Source organism: Nycticebus coucang, chromosome 10 (genome assembly GCF_027406575.1).
Source record: "Nycticebus coucang isolate mNycCou1 chromosome 10, mNycCou1.pri, whole genome shotgun sequence".
In the NCBI taxonomy this organism is placed as follows: Eukaryota; Metazoa; Chordata; class Mammalia; order Primates; family Lorisidae; genus Nycticebus; species Nycticebus coucang.
The window spans coordinates 60961230-60988100 of NC_069789.1; the positions used below are offsets into that span (position 1 = coordinate 60961230).

Genomic DNA, 26871 nt, shown 5'->3' on the forward strand with positions numbered 1-26871 from the left:
CTTCTCCTGTTCCTGGGAACATCAGTCTCTCTTGCAGATGTCTGCTTCGGGTAACTCCAAATCCAAAGTCACAAGTCCCAGGCAAAAGGCAATGCTCCTTGCCTGGAGCAGAGCAGGACTGGGGTGTGGGAAGGAGGAAGAGAAAATGATACCTTCCTTAAAAGCCTCTCTCTTCCTCTACCTGGGCGCTCCCTGGGGGTTGGGGGTGCTCCTTCTCTGTATAGGGCATTGGTTTTGTGGCCTGTTTCTCTTCCGGAAAAGGGGGCAGGAGCTATGTCATTCCAGGCAGCAGCTATGTAAGGTGTGAGCTTCTTTGCCTGCACCAGGCAGCAGGAAGGGTTGGGAGCTGGGGTGGGGGAAGGGTGGCCGTGCTTATGGGTAACTGCCTGGGGCAGCTTGTAGGGTCTTGAGTCTGTGTCTGTCATACTGAAGGTTGGAGGCCCCCTTTTCAGAATTGCTGCTTCTGGGGAGGGGGTGAGGTATTCTTTGGGTGGCAGGGAAGATTGGGGAAAACTGAGAGGACAAGAGCTGTTGGAGGAGGGAGTTAGGTTTATTTTATTGTCTTTATCATAGGATGGGCCCTGGTGAAGGTCTGCTGGTCCTTTTCGATCTCCTTTTATCCCCCTAACCCCAAATCCCTGTGGACTGTATCCCTTTCACAGTAAACCCGAAGCCCAGAGGGGCCAAATGTCTAGCCAGAGGCCTAGCTAGTGAGTGGATAGGCAGGACTAGACTTGCCCAGCAAACGCCTGTCTTACTCTGGCGCCAGAGATCGATCCCTTACACGGCCTGCAGGACGTGCAAATTCGAGACCCCTTCCCCCTCTCCCTAGAGGCACAGATTTATCTCGGGTCATATCTCCTGGCCCGCAGGAAAACTCTGAAAGTTCCCTCGCATGTGCAAGTCCCTTTCGTAGTGGCGGCGACAGAGCACACAGTGGGACCGCAGCTCGGGAGCCGGGCTTGCCGGGAGTAGGTGCCTCCCACCCGCGCCGCGGCGGGCCGGGCTGTCCCGGGTCGGGGCGGGGGGGTGCAGCCCCACGCCATGACATCAGCCCTGGTGTGGTGCGGTGTGCAAAGCCCACTGGTGGGAGTGGCTCGGGACACGCCTTCCCCCGAGCGGAACAAAACGGCACAAGGGCCGGGCGCACCCAGCCGCCACTTCCGAGAGCGCTGCAGCCCGCGCCGCCGAGCCCGCTGCCAGGTGAGTGCACCCGGCCGAGCGTCGCACGGCTCTGTCCCCCGCGGCCGCCCGCGGCCGGGGCGCCTGGGCACCCAGCTGGCGCCCCTTGGTCCTTCCCGCCCCGCCACAGCCCTGGCAGCTGCGAGGAAAGTTGGAGGGAAAGTGGCGCGCCCCTGGGGGCCGTCTCGGAGAAGGAAGCGTGAGAAGCGGCCGCAGTTAGCCTGGGGCGGTGCTTCTCTTTCTGGGAGGCTCTGGGTCGGTCCCTCCCCATCCCGGGACTTCCAGGACACAATTGGTTTCCGCGTGCCCCTGACCCAGGGCGACCCGGCTACCCGCCACCGCCTGCAGGTCTGGCGGAACAATTGGCGATTCTGCACGCCACTGACGCTCGTTGTATGACAGAGATGAGGGCATCTGTGCCACCCCCTCCATCACCCTGCTGCTCTAGGAGAAAACGCCTGCGGGCGGGGAGGTGAAACATCTGGCTTCACGGGTCTGACCTGGAGCTTCTGTGTCCTTGGGTGCTGGTGTGACTTTTCCTTCTTCTTTTTTTGTTTTGTTTTGTTTTTTGTGGTTTTTGGCCGGGGCTGGGTTTGAACCCGCCACCTCCGGCATATGGGACTGGCACCCTACTCCTTGAGCCACAGGCGCTGCCCGACTTTTCCTTCTTCTGAAAGAACTTGATGGGCCCCCCCACTCCCAAGTCTAGGCGCTAGATTTCTCCTTTGCTGAAACCTGAAAAACCCTACAGAGACTGTTTTGTGGCTTCAATCCTTGAAAGCTGGGGAAAGGAAAGGGACTGGTCTTGAGCACAGTTAAAAGCAAGTTTCCAGCTGTTACCCACCCATCAACCCTCTGAGGCAGGTGTTTGATTTACTTTGCTGAGAACATTTTGCCTGCTCCCGGTCCTGGTGCTGTTGTAATCTAATTGAGATTGGGGTCTAGGCTGGGAGCATTAGCGTGGGCTCAGGCCCTTCTAGAGCCTTGGACTCCATCCAGCCACCCACCCCCTGCTTCCTGGGGGTGAATGAATGGGCAGACCCCCAACACACAACACACCCTGACAGGGCCCTGCCTTGGGATACTGTCGCAGTGGCACTCTGGTAGAGAGTATGTTATGAAGAGGGCCTAGAATTTTGGTGAGAAGTTTGGAAAGCAGAGTTGTAGTCATGGTTTTACCACTAAATATTAATAACACACAGATTTCTTTGGACAACTGACTTATTGTCTCAATTTCTTGTAGCGGTGGTGGTTGGGGAATGTATTACACGAGGCAGTAGCACTCTGTACTGTCTTCTTCCTTATCCTCTCCACATCTGTACTCTTCTTTCAAGAACATGGGGAGGCTGGGGCTGCCAGCTGTCTCTCTGTCCTTTCAGAGTGCAGGTTGGGGATTTCCCCCAGATGGGACTGGGGACAGGGTGCTGAGCTTCTCCCACTCCCATTCAGCCAGTGGCTTCCTCCTGACTCTCCAGCTGGTCTGTCTTTTGAGAGATTGTCCTCAGCCTTTAGCTGCTGGTGGGCAGCTTTTATCCCTTCCTTGACAGAATCCAGCCTGGTGCTACTCAGGGTCTCCCAGTGAATGACACTTTACTTTGGTGAGGATATCCGGGGCATGGGCAGTCAGACAGGAAAGGAAGTTTATCCTACAGAGGGTGTGGTGTGGGTCACAGAGTGGAGGGGAGTGTGTGCAAGACTTGAGACGCCCAGTATGGAGGGTCTGGGGAGGATGCCCACCAGCTCTGCAATTGGCTGTCTAATAAAATGGGAAGAAAAAGGGTGCTGTGGCCTCTTTGCTTCTGGTCTGCCCTAGCACCTTCCTTCCTGGCCCAGGTACTTTGGGTTTTTAATTGCACACATCTGCCTCTGGAGCTTGTGAGTCCTCACAGGGTCAGAGTTGCAGCCTGGAGTGTAGTGACACTTGACTGATGATCAGTAAACATTTGGTGAATGTTTCCAAATGGGGTGGCAAGAGGCTTTCAGTTGAGTTTCCCTACTGGACACACACAAACTTTGCAGATAGTTACTAGCCAGTTGTTTTTCCATGTGTGTGGATTGATCAGCAGGTGAGAGAACAGGGGGGCATAATTTTCATTCGTTGTGGACCTCCTGGTGGAGAAAGCAAATTGGGAAGACTTTTCTGGTAGGTTGCTAAAGTTTGAGATATTTATGTAAGCCCAGCTTATTGTGAAAAGTTGGCTTGCCAGAGGACTACAAAGAGGAATGCATTAAACATTTTGAGATCCTAAGAGGTACTAGTGAGAATAAAGAGACCTTTCCTTCAAGTCTGCCATTTGCCATTACTCAGACATATTAGCAAATGTCAAAAGAGACGCAGAACTGAAGAGTTAGTGTCAAGAGTTGGCCTTTTCTTAAGATAAGATATCTGTGCCAGAAACAGGGCTAAATACTTCACATGTATTATCATGGACAATTTATGAAGTTGGTACGAATGTTCTTCATTTTACAGATGAAGAAACTGAGGCTCACATTGGGATTGCAGCTGGTTATTTGTGGAGTTGCCATTCAAACATAGGCTGACTGCATCTAAAATCCATGCTCGAATCACTGCTATCTTATTATTCCTTGCTCTTCTACATTTCCTTTTGCCAGATCAATTCACTAAGGAAATATCTGCTATCTGTGAAACACATCAGCTTTACAAGGTGCTTTACAGCAGGTTATAAACTATTTAAGGAACACATGCCTTTGCCAGTTTTAAAGTGGACGGATCAGGCTTAGAACTCATGATGTCTAGGTTTTTGCTCTGCTGAGTGGCCAGGGAGAAGGAGCTGGAAGTTAGGTCCCAGCCCCCAGTGGATACCCTTTCATTAGATCTGTTACATGTTTGAGTTTCTGGGCCAGGTTGTAGGAAAGAAAAGAAGCCTGGAGAGGACGTGGGGAGAGGGAGAGGGAGAAAGAGAAAATAAAGCTGGGAGGGGTGGAGGGGGATTGCGGGTGGAAGAGAGAGAGGGGGGTCCTGTCAGAAGCCACCTGGCCTGCTGTTTCCAGTTGTCAGGAATTTGTATGGTGATGACGTGCCTGTACTACTACGCAGCTCCCCAGGAATTTGTCTGACGCCAGCATTGAGTAATTCCCATGTATGGTAAAGTGTGTAAATACAGAGGCAGTTAGTATTTCCAGACTCTGGCGTTTCCAGTGCCTCCCAAGGGCCAGAAGGCAGAGTCTGGGTTCTCAATGGTGACAACAGAGGAAGAAATGGAAAGTTAACAGCTTGAGCACAGGCTCAGCCCCAGCCAGGCAGCCAGACCCTAGCTCCCACCCTGGTCTGCTTGGCATTCTTTATGCAGGGGTGGTGTGGGTTGGAGCTTCCTGAGATGTCAGCTGCAAGCAACCTATGTTTATGTAACCTAAGTGCTAATTTCTTTTCACTTTAAAAATCAATCAAAGAAAAATTATTCCGACATTTTTGTTCAGCATGGGATAACCAACTGTTAACCTTTCTAAGTTGACATTGTTCCAGATAAAAGCAAGTAAATTCTGTTAATTAGCTCTGGGACATTATTATAATATAGGATTTCCCTTAATAGTTTGGAAATAATTAAAGTAACTCAAAGACCCCCATTTCTACCCTTTTCTACCTCTGTTGACCTCCAGACTTCTGAGCTGCAAGGGTAAAGAGCTGTGCTATAGAATGCATCTGAGACAAGTGGTGAAAAGGAGAGACAGGACACTGCCCGGCTCAGCTCACAATCCCACAGGGGCCAAGGGCATGGATTTGGAAAGAGAAAACTCATATGATGGAGAGAGGGGGCCCTGAGCTAGAATGACAATCATGGTCCAGGGTTCTGTGGGGCCTGGAGTGATCACAGCTCAGTGATGCTGGTTAACTTCTCAGGGTGAGTCACAAGCTGGGATCTGAAGAAAACACGTGGTGGGATGTATAAAGCTGGGGCCAAGCCTGCCCCATCTTCCCTGTAGCCATTTCTCCCTCACCAGTGGCCATGACTTTTGGGGAAGTGGATGACCTGGATTTTCAGTTGTCACCTCCAGAACATGACCTCTCAGTCCTGACTAGCAGGGACTCCTTCTGTCCCTCTCTGTTCTCAGCTGCTCTCAGGACATGGGGGTGTAGGGAAGAGGCTGAGCAGGGGTTGGAAAGATGGCAGCACTCCTGTGTACCCAGCAGATGCCGGACAGCTCAAGTAATGTGAGAAGTGCCTTTGTAACTAGATAAACAGACAGGTCTCTACCAGACCAAGTAGGTGGGGACTTAAGTCCTGGGCCTGTCAGTTTCGGGAACTAGTGATTTTGGAATGGGAAAAAGAAGGTTTTTCCTCTGGAGAGATAAAGATGTGAGGTAAGTGACTTGACAAGGGTTTGGAGAAAGGGAGCTCTCCTTTAGGCACTGGTGGCTGGCACTTAAGGATTATGTATCTCTGAGATAGTTCCTTAAACTTGAAACATGACCACATGGAACCTGTCACCTAACCCCAACATTCACAAGATTTGGGGTGACTGTGAGAGTCTATGCCCTGTGTCTACTCCTTTCTCTGCTGTTGTAAGAGCCACCATCCTGGGTCTGTCCTCTCCAGATTGAGGATCTGGGTACAGCTCCTAATGGGACAACCAGATGGGAAGGTTGCCCCCACTGAGTCTGAAGCAGCAGTTGGAGGCTTCTGGCTTCCCTCCATCCCTGAGGATCCTAACATTTCAGGTAAACAGCTGACCAGCTATTGCCACCATTCAACAGAAAATTGAAGCTGTATTCTTTGTTGAAATTATCAATGCAGTGAAGTAGGACAAACCAGAACACAGACAGTATTGCCCCCTGAGAACATAACTCTCTGAAGAGAACCCACTGTAAATCCAACAGGTGGATAAAGTGATTCCAGAAGATAGTAATGATTCTTGATTGCCCAGAACAATATCAGAAAGCTTGATATGAAGACAGAGGTCCCTCCCTGTGGTCTCATGTAGCCAGAGGGAACTAACCTCCAAAGAAGGGCAAGTAACTTGTCTCAGACTCGTTAGCTGGGCTGGAATTTCTGATCCTTATTTGGCATGTGCCTTCTCAAGTCTGTTCCTTCCAGATGTGGGCTAGTTGGGAAGGAGAGTAGACATTTGCCCCTCATCTGGCAATATGTTGTCAAGGCTTTGCTGGGCCAGTCCTGTGAGTGGTAATCAGAAGAGCATTTACAGTGTGCCAGCACTGAGCCATCATTTTCATGTATTCCTTTTAATCCTCAGACTATGATTGGAGGGGTCCATGTGCAGTCCATTTTAGAGACAAGCTAATTGGAGCTCAGAGAGGAAAAGTTACTTGCCTGAGATCATTAAGCTAGGAAGGGATGAATCCAGATCTAACCCCAGCTCCCATCTCCCAAACTAGTGGTTCTCAACCTGTCAGTTGCGACCCACAGGAACTGTATTCAAGGGGTGCAGCATTAGGAAGGTTGAGAACCACGTCCTAACCACTGAACTGCACAGCCTGAACTCTTAACCAAGGGACCTTCTCTTGTCCCAGCCTCCAGCAGAGTCTCTGTCCCCTAGACCTGAGGAGGCAATGGAGCAGGAGCCAAAATGAAAAACAGGTTTCCTTTTAAGGCAATCCAACCTCCCTAAAGCCGGAGGTTGGCTCTTGGAAAGAAAGGGCTGGGCAGAAAGGAGGGGGCTGGCGGGCAGGCCCGCCTCTTGTAGGGAAGGAGGTGGCCTGGGCTCTCTAGCTGAGAGTCTCTTCCACAGGCAGAGTTCCCAGGAGGCTCCCCTTGTGCGCAGAGGGACACAGGGAACCCATCCACAGCAACTGCCTGGAGCTCTTCCTGGCAGTGGACACAGTCTTTGCTTATCAGTACAAGGCACTAGAGTCCTGTCCCCGCATTACTGGGTTCTTGAGGGGTTTGGGGACCTCTCCCAACCAAATGACCAGGCTCAAAGGAGCAGAGGTCCTGAGGAGATTTTCCTACTGACAGGTTCCTGGGTTTCACTCATTTCTCCACCCATGTTCCTGATTCCCTGGGGCCTGCTGGATATGGGCCCCTGATACTGAGCCAGGGAGAACAAGGGGAGGCCTGTAAGGAGCTATGGGTCTACCCTAGAGGGAAAAGGGCCTTTGTGTCTGAGAACAAAACACTGCTTGGAGCTGGCTTCTAACCACGTGATTGGGGGAACTTTCCCCCCCCTTAGGGGGTATTCCTAGGGGCTTGAGTATGTCTCCTGCTGGTTCGTGGGGTTGGAAGAGGAGGAGAAAGCAAAGGAAGAGGGCCAGCATTGATGTGTCATATACCTACTAGGTGCAGTCACTCTTCAATATGCTAGGGCCACAGAAGACTCAGAAATCTCAGTTCTACCTCTTCCAGCTGTGTGTCTACAAGCAAGTTGCCTAACATCTCTGAGCCTTTTTTTTCTTCTCTGTAAAGTGGCATATATTCTTCGCCTTCAGATGTTGAGGATGAAATGGGACAATATAAACTGTCTGATGCATGGCAGGCATTCAGTCTGGTGCCTTGGCTATAGGACAGTGGTCCCCAATTTTTTTTGGCACCAAGGAATGGCTTAATGGAAGAGAATTTTTCCATGAACTAGGGAAGGGGCATTAGATTCTTCTAAGGGGTGCACAGCCTAGATGCCTTGCATGCACCAGTGCAGTTTATGGAAGAGTTCACACTCCTATGAGCATTTAATGCTGCCGCTGATGAGATAGGATGAGGAGCTCAGGGAATGCCAACTATGGGGAGAGATGTAGATTCAGACGAAGCTTTGCTCACTCGCCCACCACTCACGTCTTGCTGTGCAGCCCAGTTCCTAGCAGACCATGAACCAGAACTGGTCCTAGTCTGTGGCTTGGGGGTTGAGGACTACAGCTATAGGAGTTTCACTGGACACATTGAGTCACCTTATTAGAAGGAGAAGAGCTCCACCTGTGTGGTTCCATATGACTGAACACATTTTTCTGTTCTTGTCTTTTCTTATTGTTTGGAATTCATTGAGGGTACAGAGAATTAGGTTACACTGATTGCATTTGTTAGATAAAGTCCCTCTAGTAACTTTTTTTTTTTGAGACAAAGTCTCAAGCTGTTGCCCTGGGTAAAGTGCTGTGGTGTCATAGCTCACAGCACCCTCCAACTCTTGGGCTCAAGCAATCTTCTTGCCTCAGTTTTTCTATTTTTAGTAGAGACAGGGTCTTGCTTTTTGCTCAGGCTGGTCTTGAACGTGTGTGCTCAAGCTATCCACCCTCCTTGGCCTCCCAGAGTGGTGAGCCCAAGCTATCCACCCTCCTTGGCCTCCCAGGGTGGTGAGCTCAAGCTATCCACCCTTCTCGGCCTCTCAGAGTGCTAGGATTACAGGCGTGAGCTACTGTGCCTGGAAGCTTCCTAAGCAGAGCTTCTCTCCTATCTCACACTCCTGAAATGGTGTTGGCCTGTTCCTGTACCAGCCACTGGCAGGGAAATGAAATCACTATGGATGGCTTAGGTGACTCAGGCTCTGGCCCTAGTCTGGGGATGAGGCACCTCTCCTGGGTCACTTGGCTGCCTGAATATAATCAGTGTGCTGTAGAAAGGAAGAATTGGGAGTGGCTGAGGGTTGTGTGGATGGTGACCCTCATTGCTGTTCGCATTAACTTGTCCTTCATATTGTATGGTTTTACAGCCCTGAGTCCTTACTCGACCAGGGCAGCTAGTCCCTGGGGTCCTCAGGGCAGAAAGGGGCTGAAAGAACATAGGAACATCAGATGCTGGAAGGGGACTGGCCCCTGGACCTGAGCAAGACAGAGAAAGGATGTGTGTGGTTAGAGAGATCCCTCTGGCTGGTGTGTCAGTGATGTGTATGGGCCTGAGGAACTGTGGCTGGTCCAGAATCTGGAAAGGGAAAAACTCGGCTTATGCCGTGGGCGGTGGTCCATCTGGATCCACCTGGGAGGGAAGAGCAGAGCCCAGCCTCAGCCCTGCGCCTCAGCACAGCCTCCCCCAGCTCATGCACTGGTGTTGCCTGGGTCCTTCCTGTGTGCCAGGCCCAGTGCTGGGACTCTAGGGACTGAACATAGCAGTTAAATCTCCAACCCTGATGCTTGTGAGATGAGTGATAGACACGGAGCTGGAAATAAGTGGAGACTGCACTGTGGAGAACCTCGAATGCCAGGGTTAGGGGTCACTGACTCCCCTGAGCAAGAGAATAATCCCTGAGAAAGATCTGGCAGCTGTGTGGACAGCGGGTTAGGAGGGAAGTTCCAGAAGCAGCCTAGTTGTCAGGGCTGCCTCTCTGGGGATGTGTTCAGTTGTAAAGTAAGTGGCTTAATGAAGTGAAGGTGTTACTTTGTTTAATTGGAGAAATCAGAGATAGGTAAAACTTTATGTTTGGCTTAGTTTGGTGGCTTTGTGATATCATTGCAGACTCAGTTTCTTTTTTCTCTGTGCTCTATTTTCCCAGCTATCAGCTTCATGACAGGATAGCCTTTCCCCCTGTGACAGTGACCTCAGGGCCCATTGCTCTCCTCTACTCAGCACACAGTTCTGTGACTGGGCAGGTACAGGGGAGCATAGAGTGGGATACATCTAAAAAAGGTGATGAGCTTGTCACCATCTAGGATTTGAGATAAGATTCTTTTTTTTTTGTAGAGACAGAGTCTCACTTTATCGCCCTGGGTAGAGTGCCGTGGCCTCACACAGCTCACAGCAACCTCCAACTCCTAGGCTCTTGCCTCAGCCTCCCGAGTAGCTGGGACTACAGGCGCCCGCCACAACGCCCGGCTATTTTTTGGTTTGCAGTTCAGCCGGGGCTGGGTTTGAACCCGCCACCCTCGGTATATGGGGCCTGCGCCTTACTGACTGAGCCACAGGCGCCGCCCCAAGATAAGATTCTTTAGTGATGGAGGTGTGGTGCCACAAGCAAAAATGAAGCAGTCAGGAAAAAGAACAAATTTGAAAAGGAGATAATGAGTTAAGATCACTCATGTAAAACTTGAGGTACCTATGCATGCACCCTCCTGGTGGAGAGGCTCACCTGAAATGAGCCTGGCCTCAGAGGAGAGGTCAGGGCCAGATACATAGAGAGTTCTTGGCATGGAGGTAGGATGGGAATGCAGGAATGTGGGGAGAGACAGGGACTAGGATGGGACCAGGGGGGAACCCCAACTTTTAGGATATGGGAATGAAAATGCATCTTTCTCTACCCCAACAAAACCTTGCTGAAGACTCCTGTCTTCTGGGTGATGCTCCAGCACCAGTAACTGGTAGTGAGCCAGCATCACCAATGCCGCTTCCTTACCCTGAGCCCTGCTTATCAGCCTGCATATGTTTACCAAGCATCTCTGCTAGGTTCCAGACTCTGCAGAGATGTACCTATGCAGAGGACATGGTCCCAGCTATGGCTTTCAGTATCAGGTCGTCATTCATTCCTTGACTGCTCACTGACCATCCATATGAACATCTGTATGCCAAAGGCCAGGCAAGGCATGGGAACATGATGGTGAACACAACCTGGACCATCTTCTTGAGTTGAGGTCTATGCCTCTAGCAGCAGAGACCATGTCTCTCCCTCTATCCTTGACCTTTTTATTTTCTTTCTTTCTTTTTTTTTGAGACAGAGTCTCACTATGTTGCCCTCGGTAGAGTGCTATGGCGTCACAACTCACAGCAACCTCAAACTCTTGGGCTTAAGCCATTCTCTTGCCTCAGCCTCCCAAGTAGCTGGGACTACAGGTGCCTGCCACAACGCCTGGCTATTTTCTGGTTGCAGTTGTCATTGTTGTTTGGTAGGTCTGGGCTGGGTTTGAACCCACCAGCTTTGGTGTATGTGGCTGGCATGCTAGCTGCTGAGCTGCAGGTGTCGAGCTTTTTTTTTTTACTTACTTAAAAAAATTTTATTATTTTTTTGGGGGTAATGGGGTCTTACTATGTTGCCCAAGCTGATCCCAAACTCCTGGGCTCAAGGGCCTCAGCCTCTAAAGTAGCTGGGACTACAAGTGCCTGCCACCGTGACAGCATTTTTTTTTTTTTTTTGTAGAGATGGAGTTTCACTTTATTGCCCTCGGTAGAGTGCTGTGGCGTCACACAGCTCACAGCAACCTCCAACTCCTGGGCTTAGGCGATTCTCCTGCCTCAGCCTCCCGAGTAGCTGGGACTACAGGTGCCCACACAATGCCTGGCTATTTTTTTGTTGCAGTTAGGCCGGGGCTGGGTTTGAACCCGCCACCCTCGGTATATGGGGCTGGCACCCTGCTCACTGAGCCACAGGCGCCGCCCTGACAGCATTTTTTTTTTTGAAACAGAATCTCACTTTGTCACCCTCGGTTACAGTGCTGTGGCGTCACAGCTCACAGCAACCTCAAATCCCTGGGCTTATGTGATTCTCTTGCCTCAGCCTCCTAAGTAGCTGAGACCACAGGCACCTGCCACAATGCCTGGCTATTTTTTTTGTTATTGTCATTGTTGTTTAGCAGGCCCAGGCTGGGTTTGAACCTGCCAGCCCAGCTGTTTGTGGCCAGTGCCCTAACCACTGAGTACGGGCACCGAGCCAGCATTTTTTCTTTTTTCCCTTTTTTATTTTATGTTTCTTTATATTGTATTTATTTATTTTTTTTCCTGCTGTTCTTGATACTGGCTCTCTAGCTGCTTGCACAAGCTCTGTTACCAGGAGGGTGGGCTCTGGTTGCCGTGTCCCCTTTTCAATATTTCCATGACAAATGATACAGGTTCCTGAGCAGTCTGCTTGGGGGTTCCTTTGTGTCTTGAGCCAGTAAATCCCTCTGAATCCCAGCCCTTCAGCACCCTGTGTCTTCCTTTATACCATGCCCTGGGCTGCCTTGGCACTTAGCTTGTACTCACAGTTGATGGTACCTTGTATAGCACCCCTCTCTCTCCTCTCTGCCCTTCAAGAACTTGTGTCATGGGCCAGGTGCAGTGGCTTACTGCACTCTGGGAGGCTGAGACCAGTAGATTGCCTGAGCGCCAGGAGTTCAAGACCAGCCTGAGCAAGAGTGAGACCCCCCCCCCATCTCTACTAAAAAATGGAAAAACTAGTCAGGTGTCATGACAGGTGCCTATAGTCCTAGCTACTTGGGAGGGTGAGGCAAAGGGACCACTTGAGCCCAAGAGTTTGAGGTTGCTGTGAGCTAGGATGCCATAGCACTCAATCCTAGGGCAACTGATTGAGATTCTGTCTCCAAAAACAAAAAAACAAAGAAAACAAAAAACCCAAACTTCTGTCATCCTCCTTTAGTCATATGTCTGTTGAGTGAGTGATTGATGAGAACAGAGAGAAGCAAAACCCACCTATTCTCCAAATTCCTGCAGCCTTTACCTTCTGTGCTGCTCTAGAGAGAATCAGGCACTGACCTGAGGTAGCACCTGTCTCACAGCCCTGGACTTCTGTGTTAATAATAATTATTGAATACTTACTATGTGCCAAGCACTGTGCCACACCTTTGACATTCTATATGTCATTTAATTGCCAGAAATAGTCTATGAAGTAGCTTCTGGTTTTTTTGAAACGAATGACAAATTTTATTACATGAGTTAATTTTTATGTCTAAGCATAAGGATAATGAAATATATTTTCCATGCAAAATATTATATACATTAAATAACATATAGTGGTAACAATGCAGTGTAGGTTTCCTGGGAAGCAGACTCTGTGATAGAAATATATAAGCAGGGGGCGGCGCCTGTGGCTCAAATGAATAGGGCGCCAGACCCATATACCGGAGGTGGTGGGTTCAAACCCAGCCCTGGCCAAAAAAAACTGAAAAAAAAAAAAAAGAAATATACGTGCAGGAAGTGTATTTATTGGGCAGTACTGTCTAGATGAGGACTAGTGAGAATGGAAGAATGAAGCAGGACAGACAGAGCAAGAAGCTGAACTCTATCCAAGTCCCGACAAATGTCTCAGTTGATCCCTTGAGGAACCTCTGAAGTTGGGAAAGCCCCTCAAAGATGTCTGAATTGAGGCAATGGCCAGTCTTTGGATATCTGCCGCCCTTTAAACATGAACCTTGAATGAGACGACTCTCTTTAGCCAGGGGCAATTTCCAGAGAACTCAGCAGAGAGCAGCCAACTACCAATAGTCGCAGTAGCTGAGGGAAGGAGTGCTTCAGTTTCAAAGGGTTGGGGGATTTGTGAGTAACTTCTGTTTTTATCCCCATTTAACGGATGCAGAAATCAAGGTCTGCCCATTGCCACACAGACAGTGAGGAGCAGGATCAAGATCAGGCCAAATGGTCTAGCATCCGGACCCCAATTCTGAACCAATACCTAGAGTATATTAAAGTTAGTACAGCCACCTTTGGACTTGCCAGGGGTGCTTATTGAAAATTCAGATTAAAAAAAAATTCAGATTTCTGTACCTCATTCTCAGAGATTATGATTCATCAGGTTTGGGGTGATGCTGTTAAATCTGATTTTGCAAAAGTCCTCAACCTGAGTCTAATGTACTCTCAAGTTTGAGAACTGTGTCCTATGCGCCTGTCTCCTGCTTTTTCTTTTTTTTTTTTTTTTATTTTTATTTTTTTTTTTGTAGAGACAGAGTCTCACTGTACCACCCTTGGTAGAGTGCCGTGGCGTCACACGGCTCACAGCAACCTCTAAGTCTTGGGCTTACGCGATTCTCTTGCCTCAGCTTCCCGAGCAGCTGGGACTACAGGCGCCCGCCACAACGCCCGGCTATTTTTTGGTTGCAGTTTGGCCGGGGCTGGGTTTGAACCCGCCACCCTCGGTATATGGGGCCGGCGCCCTACTCACTGAGCCACAGGCGCCGCCCCTCCTGCTTTTTCTTAAAAAAAAAAAACAGAAACAAAAAAATAAAACTTTTTTTTTTTTTTTGGTAAACTGTATTTTATACACATAAGAGTATATAAAACCTATGTGTGCAGTTCAAAGAATAATTACTATAAAGTAGGTCCCCATGTGACAACTACCCAAAGTTAAGGAAGAGACATTGTCTGTCAGTGCTTTGGAAGCCTCCCTGGTGACCCCACCTGATCACCGCCCCTTCTCTGTCTTAGATGTAGCTCCTCAAAGACAATGGTGTGTGATAATCATCCCCTGGTCTTCTGTTATAACTTTTCCACCTGTATGTTCATCCCACGACAATATGAGTTTTGCCTATTTGTGAACTTGTGTTTTACCTGCCCTCATCTCTCTGTTTCTTTTCTTCCGCCTTTTTGTGGGATTCATCCATGTTGAAGCATGTAGGAGTAGGTGGCTCATTTTAATTGCTACTGAAGCCTCCTGTATAAAGGCTGTATCTTTTGCTGATTTATATCCTTTAGAGTGCCGAGCACAGCGCTGAAAATATAGCAGTTGCTTAGTAAGTATCTGTTGGCTAGATTGGGGGAGGACACCCCCAGGTAACAGTGTGAGGGTGGCATTGAAACGGTGGCCCCATGGGAGTTCTGCCTTTGTTTTTCTCTGCATAGTCTCTGCCTGTTGCTTTTCTGTTGTGGGCAATCTGAAATGTTTTCATCTCCCTGTCAAATTAATTCCTTTCTGTGTCTCATTTCAGAATGCCAAACTGGGGAGGAGGCAAGAAATGTGGGGTGTGCCAGAAGACAGTTTACTTTGCTGAAGAGGTTCAGTGCGAAGGCAATAGCTTCCATAAATCCTGCTTCCTGTGCAGTGAGTACACCCCAGGCCCTGCTGTTGCCACAAACACCAGGATGGGGCCTGCCCCCACAGGCTAGGCCTGTCAACACCCAAGGGAACTGGTCCCTTGGGATGTAAACAGTTTGACATTTGGCTGAAGCGCAGCTGGGGAGGAAAACACTTAAGGGCCTCTTTGTTCCGTTCAGAAGCTGCTTTCTGAGGGATGAACTGGCCAGAGCTGGTGGGGGTGGCAGGCGTTCAGGGGCTGAGAGCCAAACTGTGAAGAAAATTTTCCACTCTGCTCTCCCTTCTTTCTCCTACTGCCACAATCCCATCATTTCAGAGGAAGACACTTTTAGCACAAAAATGTCCCAAAGCTTCACTTGCCTTATGACCCAAATTATGCCTTGTTAAAAGGCAACAGAGGCTACAACCTTATGGTGAAGCTGAGTCTGGAGGAAGAGCTGGGCTCCTCCTTCCTCAGCTCCATGTGAGCCAGCCCACTCACTTCTCTGACTTCTCACTCCTACTCAGATAGCCTGGGATGAGAGGAAGAAGGACCTCAAGGTTCTTTGATAACCAACCTTAATAATCCAGGGGAAGATTTGCTCCAGTCGCAAGCCAAACCGAGAGAGGTCAGGGGGACCCAGGGATCCTGACTTGATAATGCTGCACTGGCTGGTACCTGGGCCAGGTGATGTTTCCAGGATGTGGCAACTTGGAGAAGCCTTTTTTCAGATTCCTAAATGATTTAGTTCATTGTGATCAGAGCAGAAGGTCTGAGTTAGAAGAAGAGGCAACTTCAGCAAGACACATTTTCATTGAGAGCAGACAAAGAGGGGAAGGTGGTAGAATATCTTGGTTAACCCCTGGGTTTCAAAGCCAGTGTGATCAGGGTTTGAATCTGAATTTGATTTTTATTGTCTGTGTGATAAGGGACAAGTTACTCAAGTTCTCTAGTAGTGTTCTCTTTTCCCTATAGTGGAGGTGATAATACCCCATAAGGTTGTTGTGAGACTTAAAATGAAAGGAGCTTGTAAAACAAGTGAAGCACTTAAAGCAATCCTGAATGTTCCATAAATGATAAACACTCGCTTGGCACACACACTGTTGAGGGATCTCTAGCAAGCTGCTGTGGTGCAAAGATCTCACAGGGGGCTGAAGTCTATCCTGCATCACACAGAGCAAAGTTGGGAGATCTGAGGATCCTTTGTTCCCTGGGATTTGTGTTCCAGAATAACATCCAGATGAGCAAAGGCGGACCTGTTCACTGCATGTGCGCCATATCTCTACCTGTTGCTGGGCAGACCAGCTTGAAGCCATCTGACACCCTGCCCAGTGCAGCCTGGAGTGACAACCCCAGGGCTGTGTCTGATGAATGGAGAGTAAACAGGGTTTGGTGAGCTTTGTTGGCTGCCAGCCTGCAATGGAGGCCAGAAGCAGCAATGTCTTGTTATCAGTAGTTTGCTGCACTTAAGAATGTACAAGTTGTTTATTATTTCAGAAGACATAAGAGAGGGCTTGGTGCTAGCTGGAAAGAAGTTCCAGGCTGACAGGGTCCTAGCAACCTCCCTCTGCTGTCAAATGTTGCTTAATCCTTGACTAAGAGGGGCCAGCTGTGGTGATAGCGCCCGCAGTCCTGTTGGTGGAGGAGCCGTTGGTCAGAGGGAAGTCGGGAATTCAGGGTGTGGCAGAGGAAGGAAGGAGCAGGGCCTTGGGCAGGGTGTGAGGGGGTATTGAGGAGCAGAGGCAGTTGCAGAAAGTCAGGCTGGGAAGCAAGGCTGGGGGTGTGTTAGGTAATAACACAGTCTCATTCTCTCCCGGGTCTTGGGGCCAGCACGGTTTCTGGTGTCAGAACTGAATTCATGTGGACTGCTTAGCACTGCATGTGCCCCAGCAGTCTGAGGCATCCACAGCTTCCTTAATCCTAGTGCCCAGAACAGTGCCAGGCACACAGTGGGACAAATATTTGTTTATGAATGGAAGGAGCATTATTTCTCCTTCTCAGTGCAGTGGGTGATAAATATCCAGCTTGAATTCAGGGCAACCCACAGAATCAAAGGACTTCCTTCTCCTAAGGAAGGGAGTGGCTAGCCAGGGCCTGGGCCTAGGGGGCAGTAAGGACCATCTCCCTGTTGGCCCTGAGTGGATGCCCAAAAGTTCTTCTAACCATGTGATTCCTTATCTCTGGATTCTACTTAGCATCCCTCCCCTAAGCATCTGGATGGGCAGGAGGAAGACAGGATGATATAATAGGTACAGTCGGGAGAGCGCAAACCCTGGGTGTGGCCTTTGACCCAGGAGCAAGGAGCAAGCGGGACTGCAGCACACTCCAATGGTCTCAGTAGGGCCGCCAGTTGCCTTTAGCAGACAATGGCTCAGTGCCTGGTAGGAGAGCTCAGCTCTGTGGCTGGGAACCTGCCTGTGGCTGTGTGCCTGGCTTTGAGCTGTAACCAGCTCCCTCCTGGGGTAGGTCAGGGTTGAGCAGCTGTAGAAAAGAAGAGCTTATCCACCCTATTCATGTGATGAAAGCTGATGGAACAGGGGTCAGCACAGCTGGCCTCTGCTTCTGGCCAATTATGTCAGCTTAAACTTTTTTTGTGGGTCTTGCTTTTTCTTCTAGAAGCAGAAATAATCACTCTCCACTTTCAAGTGGGGTGAGGGAACTCTGACCTCTCCCCTGGGTGAGCCTCTTTTGTGTGTTTCCAAACAGCATCATGAGGCCTCATGATGCTGGGGACATCTGGAAATAGATTTTCCCAACAAATGCACTAATCCAATCTTTTGTGGCTTACCATGATTTGCTAGAAACTTATTCAGGCCTTCCTACACAATTGCCGTTGATTGAGTCTTTGTTGGGCCTTACAAGTGAGCTGAGGATCCCCAACTGCATCACCTGGTTGGAGGGTCAAAGGGCCAGCATGGGAGGACTGGGCCTCTGAGGGAACAGGAGGCCAAGGCAGAGTGAGTGGAGCAGGGAGCTCTTCAGCAAGGGAGCCACATGAAGGGTGTCAACTTATAGGCCCTGATGTCTCCTCTGGGCTCAGTTCCTGGGTCTCCTGTTGGAAGAACCAGATAAAAGAGACCTCCATTCCCCCAACCACACTTATCTCCACTTTCTGCCTTCCTTGTGGTCTTGGAATTCCCAGTTCATTTTGAGTTTTACAAGGAAACAATAACAGGCAAATTCCTGACTTCCCACCCTAGAAGGGAATGTTGGAGTTCTGGCCTATTGTTCCCTCTCCTTTCTTCCTGGGAGCCAAGCCCCAGGGGAAGTGAAGGGAAGTTCCATATTTGGGCAGCCCAGAGTGTTGGAATGAGATGGAGATCTCCAGGGCAGGACAAGAGGGTCCTTATTTAGTCTGAAGTTTCCAACCTGGGGCTCAGGGCAAGGGAGAAGCTGTCAGAGGACCCTTCAAAGGCAAGAGCATGGCAGCTGCCAAGAGTTGAGCTGAGAGCCTTCTGTGAGGGAGCTAAGAGGCGTGGCTTCTCCTGTGGTTTCCCTAGGTTTCTATTTCAGAAGGACATGTTTGAGGATGCAGTCTAGTTGGGCACATTGAACTCCAATATTTGAGGAATATCACAGAGCCAGATTAGGGTAACAGAATGAGAATTAAAGAAAGAGATGAATTTGAGTCTCTTGAGAGGAGTATTTGGGGGTTAGACGGAATGCCCTCTTGAGGCCTGGGCCTGTCCCTCCCTTCCCTTGTTTCCCAGTGATGCTAATTTTATATAGACTAATAAGAGTAGCCAACATTTATTACAGACCTGTTATGTGCAGGGTATTGTGCTAAGTAGTTCACATGTAAGATTATATTTGATTCTCACTGTTGCCTTTTGGGACAGACATTATTATCTGCATTTACAAATGAGGACATGGAGGCTGGAAAGGCAAAATAATTAGCACAGGATCACACAGTTGGAAAGGGCGAGAGCTGGGATTTGATTCTGCGTAACTCCACGTGATCCCAGGTTCTGAATGTTTACTCTGGATACCTGGGCACAGCTTACCTCTGAGATTAATAATAGGCCCACAGCCTTTCTAGCCCATCCCAGCCTAATGTCTCCTACTGTAGGTGTCGGGAAATTCTTCCCTATTTCTTCCCATAGCAAAATGATTTCTAAGATGAAACTTCAAGCCTTATTGTGATTAGCACGACCTACAACTCATGTAAAAGTCCATCATGTGGGGTACCTAATAAACATGAAACTTTTCTTCTGAAAAAAAGAAAAGAAACTTTTCTTCCTGGGTGTTTTACTTCACCTGCATCCCTCCCCCTCACCTCCCTCTAGTATGCACAGACCATCTCTGCTGGATTCCATTGTTGGAGGCAGGAAAACTCTGCCCTTCTTCCTTCCTGTCTGTATTCTCCTGAGGGGACACGTGGTCTCTGTCAAGGACAGAGTAAAGAATCTCAACAAGTGTCCTGTGGCTTAGGGTTAGCTTAGGCTTTTGCCTTTGAACCTGGGGTACACTGCAGCCTGAGGAGGTACAGGGGCACAGAGCACTGAGGGAGACGCATGGATTCCTGGAAGAGGTGGCTTGGCCGGAGTTAGACATGCAGCTCCCATCCCCCTGTCCTCCAGCCCATTGGCCACTCCACCTGCCTCTAGGTCTGGACTGTTTCTGAAAGATCAGAGTATAAGATATGCTAAGTGTCCAGAGAGCTTCAGCCGCAGGGGGCGGCTTACCCCAGCTTCAATGCTTCATACCTGCTTTCCCTCCACAGTGGTCTGCAAGAAGAATCTGGACAGTACCACTGTGGCCGTGCACGGTGAAGAGATATACTGCAAGTCCTGCTACGGCAAGAAGTATGGGCCAAAAGGCTATGGCTACGGGCAGGGTGCAGGCACGCTGAGCACCGACAAGGGGGAGTCACTAGGCATCAAACATGAGGAGTGAGTAAAGCCCCTTCTACCCTTTTTATTGAGTTTTCTCCCCCTACTCCTGGATTAAACATGGTTTCAACCACTTTTGGTTAAGTAGTGGAAGGCTCAGAAAGCCATTTATTTAAAAAGTAGTCACAGAACTTCTGGAGGTGCTGGGGTTCAGGGGTACTGAAACAGACTTCACTCTGCCTGGGGTGTGCATCCTGTATTTGTATAAGGGTCAGAGCTTGGAGGGGCCCTAAAAATTACTTAGTCCAATAATTTCCTCTTTTTCTAGATGAGAAAATCCAGCCCAGGCTCAGTAACTTGCCTGGGTGGGGGAGTGCCCTGAGCCAGACCAGGGCAGTGCCATTACCACGACCAGGCTCTCAGCCCTGTTACTTCTCACCCCTGCATGGGGAAGTCACTTCCCTTCCTTGAAAATGCCACAGGGTGTCACTGAGTCCCCTGATCCCCACCCCACATCACCCCCCTCTGGGGCCTCTGACCTACTGGTAAAAAATGGCTATTGGCAGTCAGCCTGGCTAGCTCTTCAGCCCTAGGAGATGGACGGAAATGACAGATGAGTGACCACATTTCAGCCAAGGTCATTGCCCCAGTGGGAATGATTTTTCAGCAGAATTTCTCCTGAAAATAATCTGATAATAGACCAGCTACAGGAATAAGGGGCACAGAAGGGCAATTCTTAGCAAATGAGGTGTCAAAAGATTCTAGTGTTTTAACTGGAGACTAAGGGAAGTATGATGTTTCAATGAAAACAACATGGTGTGGAGCCTTGGTTTGTCCAGCTGTACAATGGGAGATGAACCTAGAGGCCCTTGTGGCCCTAAGCTTTGTAACTCTGGTAGAGAGAGCTGCTCTCTGCCCTAGCATGAGATGAAGGCGGGGCCACACTCTCCCAGTGCCAGCCTCTCCTGTATTTGTCAGCATAAGTTGTCTCACCCCATGTTCTCCCCTTTTCAGGGCCCCTGGCCACAGGCCCACCACCAACCCAAATGCGTCCAAGTTTGCCCAGAAGATTGGTGGCTCCGAGCGCTGTCCTCGATGCACCCAGGCAGTCTATGCTGCGGAGAAGGTGATTGGTGCTGGGAAGGTAAGGTGGCTGCTGGGCATGATGGGGAGAGGGGAGGGAGACATCTTCCTGAAATGTGGATTCCAGAACTTTGCACGGGTTGACCCTACCTCTGCTTAGGGCAACCTGAGCACTGGGCTTTAACCCCTTCCCGTGTAGAGGAGTAACTGGTTTCCCCCATGGCTTGGTTGTCCTGTGCCTTCCAGTCTCCAAGGAGCTCGTATCACCCATGAATAGTAACATCCCCAGCACTGATAGACTGTCTATGAGCAATTCATAGGGAGTTGCAAATATCAACTCTAGTATTGAGGACCACAGAGTCTAAGGATGTGTGGATGGGTTTAAGAGGGTCCACAAATTCCCAGAAATTATACACAGAGTTTTATGAGAACATATCTCTTTCTAAGAAGATGACCCATAGCTTTCATCAGATTGTCAAAAGAATTTGTGATCCCCCAAATGTTAAGAATTACCTCAAAATATACTTTCTGTTTCATGGGATATGGACTCCTAGAAACCCATTCATGTACCCCCATGGCAGAGATTTTCAGGGTTCAGAGCCTCTTGGAAGATTTTTTCAAACTATTTATAATTGCCATGCATGCCCTTACCCCCATGAATTCCTGATAAAAGCCCTAATCACCAGTGCACTGTAAGAATCACTGTAGCAAACCACCCATTCTAAATTGAGCTGATCTCATCCCTCAGATAGGATGAAGTGAAGAAAAGGCAGGAGAATTCTTGCCCCAGAAGTCTGCAGCATCAGTTGAGCAGTCAGAAAATTACAGAAGAGGTATCTTCAAGCTATGTGGCCAGAGAGGATTTCTGGATCATCGTAGGAAGCCCAGGATGGAGCAGTGACTTGGCCAAGTTCCACAGTAAGCTGTGGGACAGCTAAGCCTAAAGCCCACCTTCAGCTCCACTGGATTTGGGTCTTGGCTTTCAAGGCCTTTTGACCTTGAGGAATGTGGTCAGGGAAATAGGTTGGGGAACTGTCGATCTAGACTATAGCAGGCTCTCAACCTTCACAATCACAGTTGGAGATGGATAATATTAACCCCATTTTACAGATGGAAAAACTGATTCAGAAGGATTAAATAAGTTGCCTTCAGGCGGCACCTGTGGCTCAGTGAGTAGGGCGCCGGCCCCATATGCCGAGGGTGGCAGGTTCAAACCCAGCCCTGGCCAAACTGCAACAAAAAAAAAAGTAGCCGGGCATTGTGGCAGGCGCCTGTAGTCCCAGCTACTCGGGAGGCTGAGGCAAGAGAATCACGTAAGCCCAAGAGCTGGAGGTTGCTGTGAGCCGTGTGACGCCACGGCACTCTACCGAGGGCAGTAAAGTGAGACTCTGTCTCTATAAAAAAAAAAAATAATAATAAGTTGCCTTCATCTGCTAGCTAGGGAGGGCTAAGTGAGGATGAAGCCCAGGTTTGTCTTACACTGAAGCCCTTTTTCTTATTGTTCTTACTTCTGTTAACTTCACTTAGGGCCATTTAACCCCTTTGAACCCATTTCCACAATTGGAAAATGGGAAGGATTGAATCCCAGCTAAACCACCACCCATCCCCACATTTCCTAGCCAACCCCTCCCTTTTAAATAAGCTCAATCCCTTTACTTATTCATACAGCACTGAAAAGTACTCCCAGTTTTGATGAGGAGTTTGGACCCTAGATAACCTGGTCTGAATCTTAGTTTTGCTATTAACCTGTTTCCCCGAAAATAAGACAGTGTCTTATTTTAAGGTGTGCTCCCAAAGATGCTCTAGGTCTTATTTTCAGGGGACGTCTTGCGCCAGAAGTCTGCAGCATCAGTTGAGCAGTCAACTGATGTTGACTTTCCTGTAAGTTGGTCTTATTTTCGGAGGATGTCTTATTTTCGGGGAAACAGGGTAGTAGTTGTTTGACCTTGGGCAAATTTAACCTTCCTGAGCCTCAGTTCTGCATCAAGTGGACCTGGATGGTGGAACAAACCATGGTTCCCTGACAATCAAGGTAGTTTTAAAGATTAAATAAGATAATGCCATGGCTGGGCATGGTGGCTCATACCTGTAATCCTAGCACTCTGGGAGTCTGAGACCCGTGGATTGCTTGAGCTCATGAGTTTGGGACCAGCCTGAGCAAGAGCAAGACCCCCATCTCTACTAAAAATAGAAAAAACTGAGGCAAGAGAATCACTTGAGCCCGAGAACTTTAGGTTGTTGTGAGCTATAATGCCATGGCACTCTTGTCAGGGCACCGGAATGAGACTCTGTCTCAAAAAAAAAAAGATATTCAACTGGGCGTGATACGGTGGCTCACGCCTGTAATCCTAGTACTCTGGGAAGTACTCTGGGAGGCTGATGCAGGTGGATAGCTTGAGTTCAAGACCATTTTTTAGAGATAAAAAATAGTTGGGCGTTGTGGCAGACTCCTGTAGTCCCAGCTACTTGGGAGCTTGGGAGGCTGAGGCAGAAGGATTGCTTGAGCCCAAGAATATGAGGTTGCTGTGAGTTATGATACCAGGGCACTCTACTAAAGGCAACAAAGTGAAGCTCTGTCTCAAAAGAAAAAAAAGAAAATTCCTGCATAGTACACAGTGTAGTGCCTCAACACAGGTCAGCTATGGTTTTTATTGTTGTTTACTTTTGGGGTTGTGTGGTCAGAATGAAGATTGCTATTGACTAAATGACGAAAACAAGAGATATTAGTATTATTATTAAATTGGGATTTTTTTCTCTGTCTCACCTTGAGAACAGGAAATTATAAAACTTACTTAAGAATCACTATTTCCAATGTTTTTTGACACAGTGTAAGGTAAAGTTAAAACTATATTAAGAAGTAGGATAAAAGAATTTTGCAGTCAAGTAGAAAACGTGGGAGAAGCCATCACCTCTCTATTGCCTGGGTCAAGAAATACATTGAGAGGCTCGGCACCTGTAGCGGAGTGCTTACAGTGCCAGCCACATGCACCGAGGCTGGTGGGTTTGAATCTGGCCTGGGCCTGCTAAACAACAGTGACAACTGCAATAAAAAATATGGGTGGCGCCTGTGGCTCAAGGAGTAGGGCACCGGTCCCATATGCCGGAGGTGACGGGTTCAAACCCAGCCCTAGCCAAAAAAAAAAAAAAAAACCAAATAAAAAATAGCCGGGCGTTGTGGTGGGTGCCTGTAGTCCTAGCTACTTGGAAGGTTGAGGCAGGAAATGTGAGAATGGGTGTGATTTAGCCCTTCTCCAGCCTGGGGAGTTTGGGTGGCAGTCCCTGCTTTACAGAGAAGGAAGCAAAGGTTGAGGTCATACCCAGTCATGAGGGGAGGACTGAGACCCAGGTTCTGCCTATTTCAGCTTTCTGCACCCCACCCATATTCTTTAGCATACAAGGAGGAGCCACCACGTGGGGTCAGGCAGCCAGGAAATCCAAGGAGATCCAGTTTCCTTTCTTATCCTTTAGCCTGGGCTACTGTGCCGAAGGAGTCTCTTTGTCCTTAAAAGGCCTTGTTTTGTCCTGGCTGCTGCCTGCCTCTTGCTTTTCCTGGGGTTAGCAGATCTGTCTACAATCAGCCTCTTAGGCTGCTCAGCTGTTGCTGATGGGAGCTGGCTGCTGAGAAGTCTTTCTGCGCAAGGTCCCAGGGCTGTGTGCAAACCTGGGCCCCACGTTCCCCTAGGAGGCTATTTGCCCAGTGTTGCCTTGGGGAACCTCTTAGAACCATGTAGGGCCTTTTGTGGCCCCTGGAGAAACTATACTCCTCAGGCCTTTTCCTGCTAAAATCAATGCATTGCACAGGTCCTTTCTCCTTTCAGAGTAATACTAGACAACACAGGCTCAGGGCCTCCTCCCTGTCAGGCCCTGTACCAAGCACTTCACACTAGTTACATTATTTAATGCTCACAGGCAGCTACCTAGTGAGAGAGATAACCCATTCTCAGAGGGGTGATGGCCTTTGGGTAAATAAAGCATCCAGTTCTAGAATTTCAGATGCCTGGCTATTTGAAGAGATTCCCCACTACAAATGCCTGCTCTGCCTGGTCCTCACTTTTATTCTGCAAGGTAGGCAGAGATGCTTCCCACGTGAGGAACCTGTGAGGCTGTTCAACTAGTAAGTGGCAGTACCAGGAAGAGTCCAGAGCCCTGGGTCATCCCACTAATCCACAGGCAAGAGGCAGACTGAGAAGGCTCATCTGGTCCCACCTATGGGGAACAGACAGCTACCTTGGCAATGATCCCATCCCCTCGCCTGCCTTTTGTGGATAGCTGGTAACACTAGTTATCAAGCCATTACAGCACCTCATCGAAGATGGTGTGAAATGGTGTGTGCTGCCTGACCTGCTCCCTCTACTCCTTGGCACCATGGGCCATGTCCTCCCTGTGGTACCAGCTGAACATACTTTAGAAGTGTTTTGTGCTCGTCCTCCATGGTTATATCAAGGGGAGTGGGGCTGGAGGTGGGGGTACCCTAGTCACTGGTGGCAGCAGTAACTGTTTCCTTTTCTACCTAGTCCTGGCACAAGTCCTGCTTCCGATGTGCCAAGTGTGGCAAAGGCCTTGAGTCAACCACCCTGGCAGACAAGGATGGCGAGATTTATTGTAAAGGTGGGTGGTTTCACTTATGAATGAGGGTCATGAGGCCCAAAGGGGTAGGAGCCCTAAGAAGTTATAGCTTTGCTGAATATAAACCAATTCCTGGCCTTGAGACCTGAGAGCCAGAGCAGCTAGTATGACTCCTTCATTTCACAAATGAAGCGTCTGGCACTAGGGGAGGGGTATCTTCATTGGGAGGGTGGGTGGTGTGGCTGGGGGCAGAGGAGCATGCCCTTACCTCTCTCCTCTCTCTGCAGGATGCTATGCTAAAAATTTCGGACCCAAAGGCTTTGGTTTTGGGCAAGGCGCCGGGGCCTTGGTCCACTCTGAGTGAGGCCACCCACCATTGCTTGCTGTATCCTGCCCACTCCTGCGCTTTTCATCGCCATTCCCTTCCCAGCAGCCTGGAGGCCTCCCGGATGCCTTCTCTCTCTCTCAGCCCTGCCACACATCACTAATGACTTGAACATTGTCACCTGGCTCCCTTTGGTTTGGGGGTCTGCTTGAGGTCCCACTCACGAAGGGGTCTCCCTTCCTGGCATCTGACACCATCACCAGTAGAGGACTTCAGTGCTTTTGGTCTGGGTGAGACAAGGCTGCCCTCTGCTGGCTTCCCACACCTCACCCCACAGACCTCCATTTTTAGCCTCCTAGGCTGAGTATCCATCAACTGGCCAAGATGCGTGAGCCCACACCTTGGAGCCCAGAGGAGCAGCAGCATTAGGCCTGGAGGGGAAAGGAAGCAGAACTAAGATGGGATGGAGGAAGGCTGGAGTTTATTGGATCTGTGGGGAAAAAAGATGGGTTTCTTGGTGTCCCTCAGAATAAGGAGTCCAGCTCAGGGAGTCACTGTTGGCGGCAGAGAGCCGTGCAGGCAGGATTATAGGAGGCCCTGCTTCTCTAGGCCACTTGCCTGTGAGTCCTTAATGCAGCTTGCGTCCTCCTACTTAGTTGGAGGAGAACACAAGTTGGGATATTGTCTGACCTCCCCAGAAATGCTTGGTGGGGAGAGCCTAATGAAACAACTCCAGTACACATTTGTGTTTATCAGGGGCACACATCTCTGGAGAGTTAGTTCTGGCCCTGACCCTGGGTCCTGAGGCTGCAAGATGGGAATTTCTGCCTGTCCCAGCACAGCCAGGGCTTTCTGTTCTTGACACGCTTGCTTGACCCTCAGATGTGGAGGGAGGCCAACACAGCCTCAGTCTTCATCCGGACACCCCTTCCCTCTGTCCCCACTCCTCAGGACCATCTCTCCAACCCAAGACCCTGCCTCCTCCACTCCATTCTTCTCCAGGGACCCATCTCTGACCATGTCACTACATCCCTTCCAGGCCCCATATCAGGAGCAGTGGAGGGAAGGGGCTGGTGACTAAAAGGATGGCAGGCACAGGCCATATTCAAGCTGATTTCTCATCTGATCAATAAAGCTGTTTAGAACAAAATCTGGTGTCTGATCCTGCAGTCTTGTGTCTGTGGAGCACTGCCACTCCTCTGGGGCTGGAAGGGAACTTCATGGGAGCAGTAAAATTAGCAGGAGGCCAGTTGGAAATGAGTCAAAATGGATTTGTTCTGCTTTTTCTTGAGGACCAACTACTTCTTGGTATTGATCTAAATGAACCATACTGCCCA

At 49.3% G+C, this 26871-nt stretch overlaps 1 protein-coding gene across 1 annotated transcript; it reads left to right on the plus strand.

Moving 5' to 3' along the window:
- The first annotated feature begins 1037 nt into the window (after window positions 1–1037).
- On the plus strand, window positions 1038–26684 carry CSRP1 (cysteine and glycine rich protein 1). The gene is made up of 6 exons (XM_053606357.1): window positions 1038–1203; window positions 14642–14754; window positions 19452–19620; window positions 20575–20704; window positions 25158–25251; window positions 25497–26684. The coding sequence occupies exons 2-6, from the start codon at window positions 14643–14645 to the stop codon at window positions 25571–25573; spliced, it is 582 nt and encodes a 193-aa protein (XP_053462332.1). The 5' UTR covers window positions 1038–1203; window position 14642; the 3' UTR covers window positions 25574–26684.
- Window positions 26685–26871: the final 187 nt, after the last annotated feature.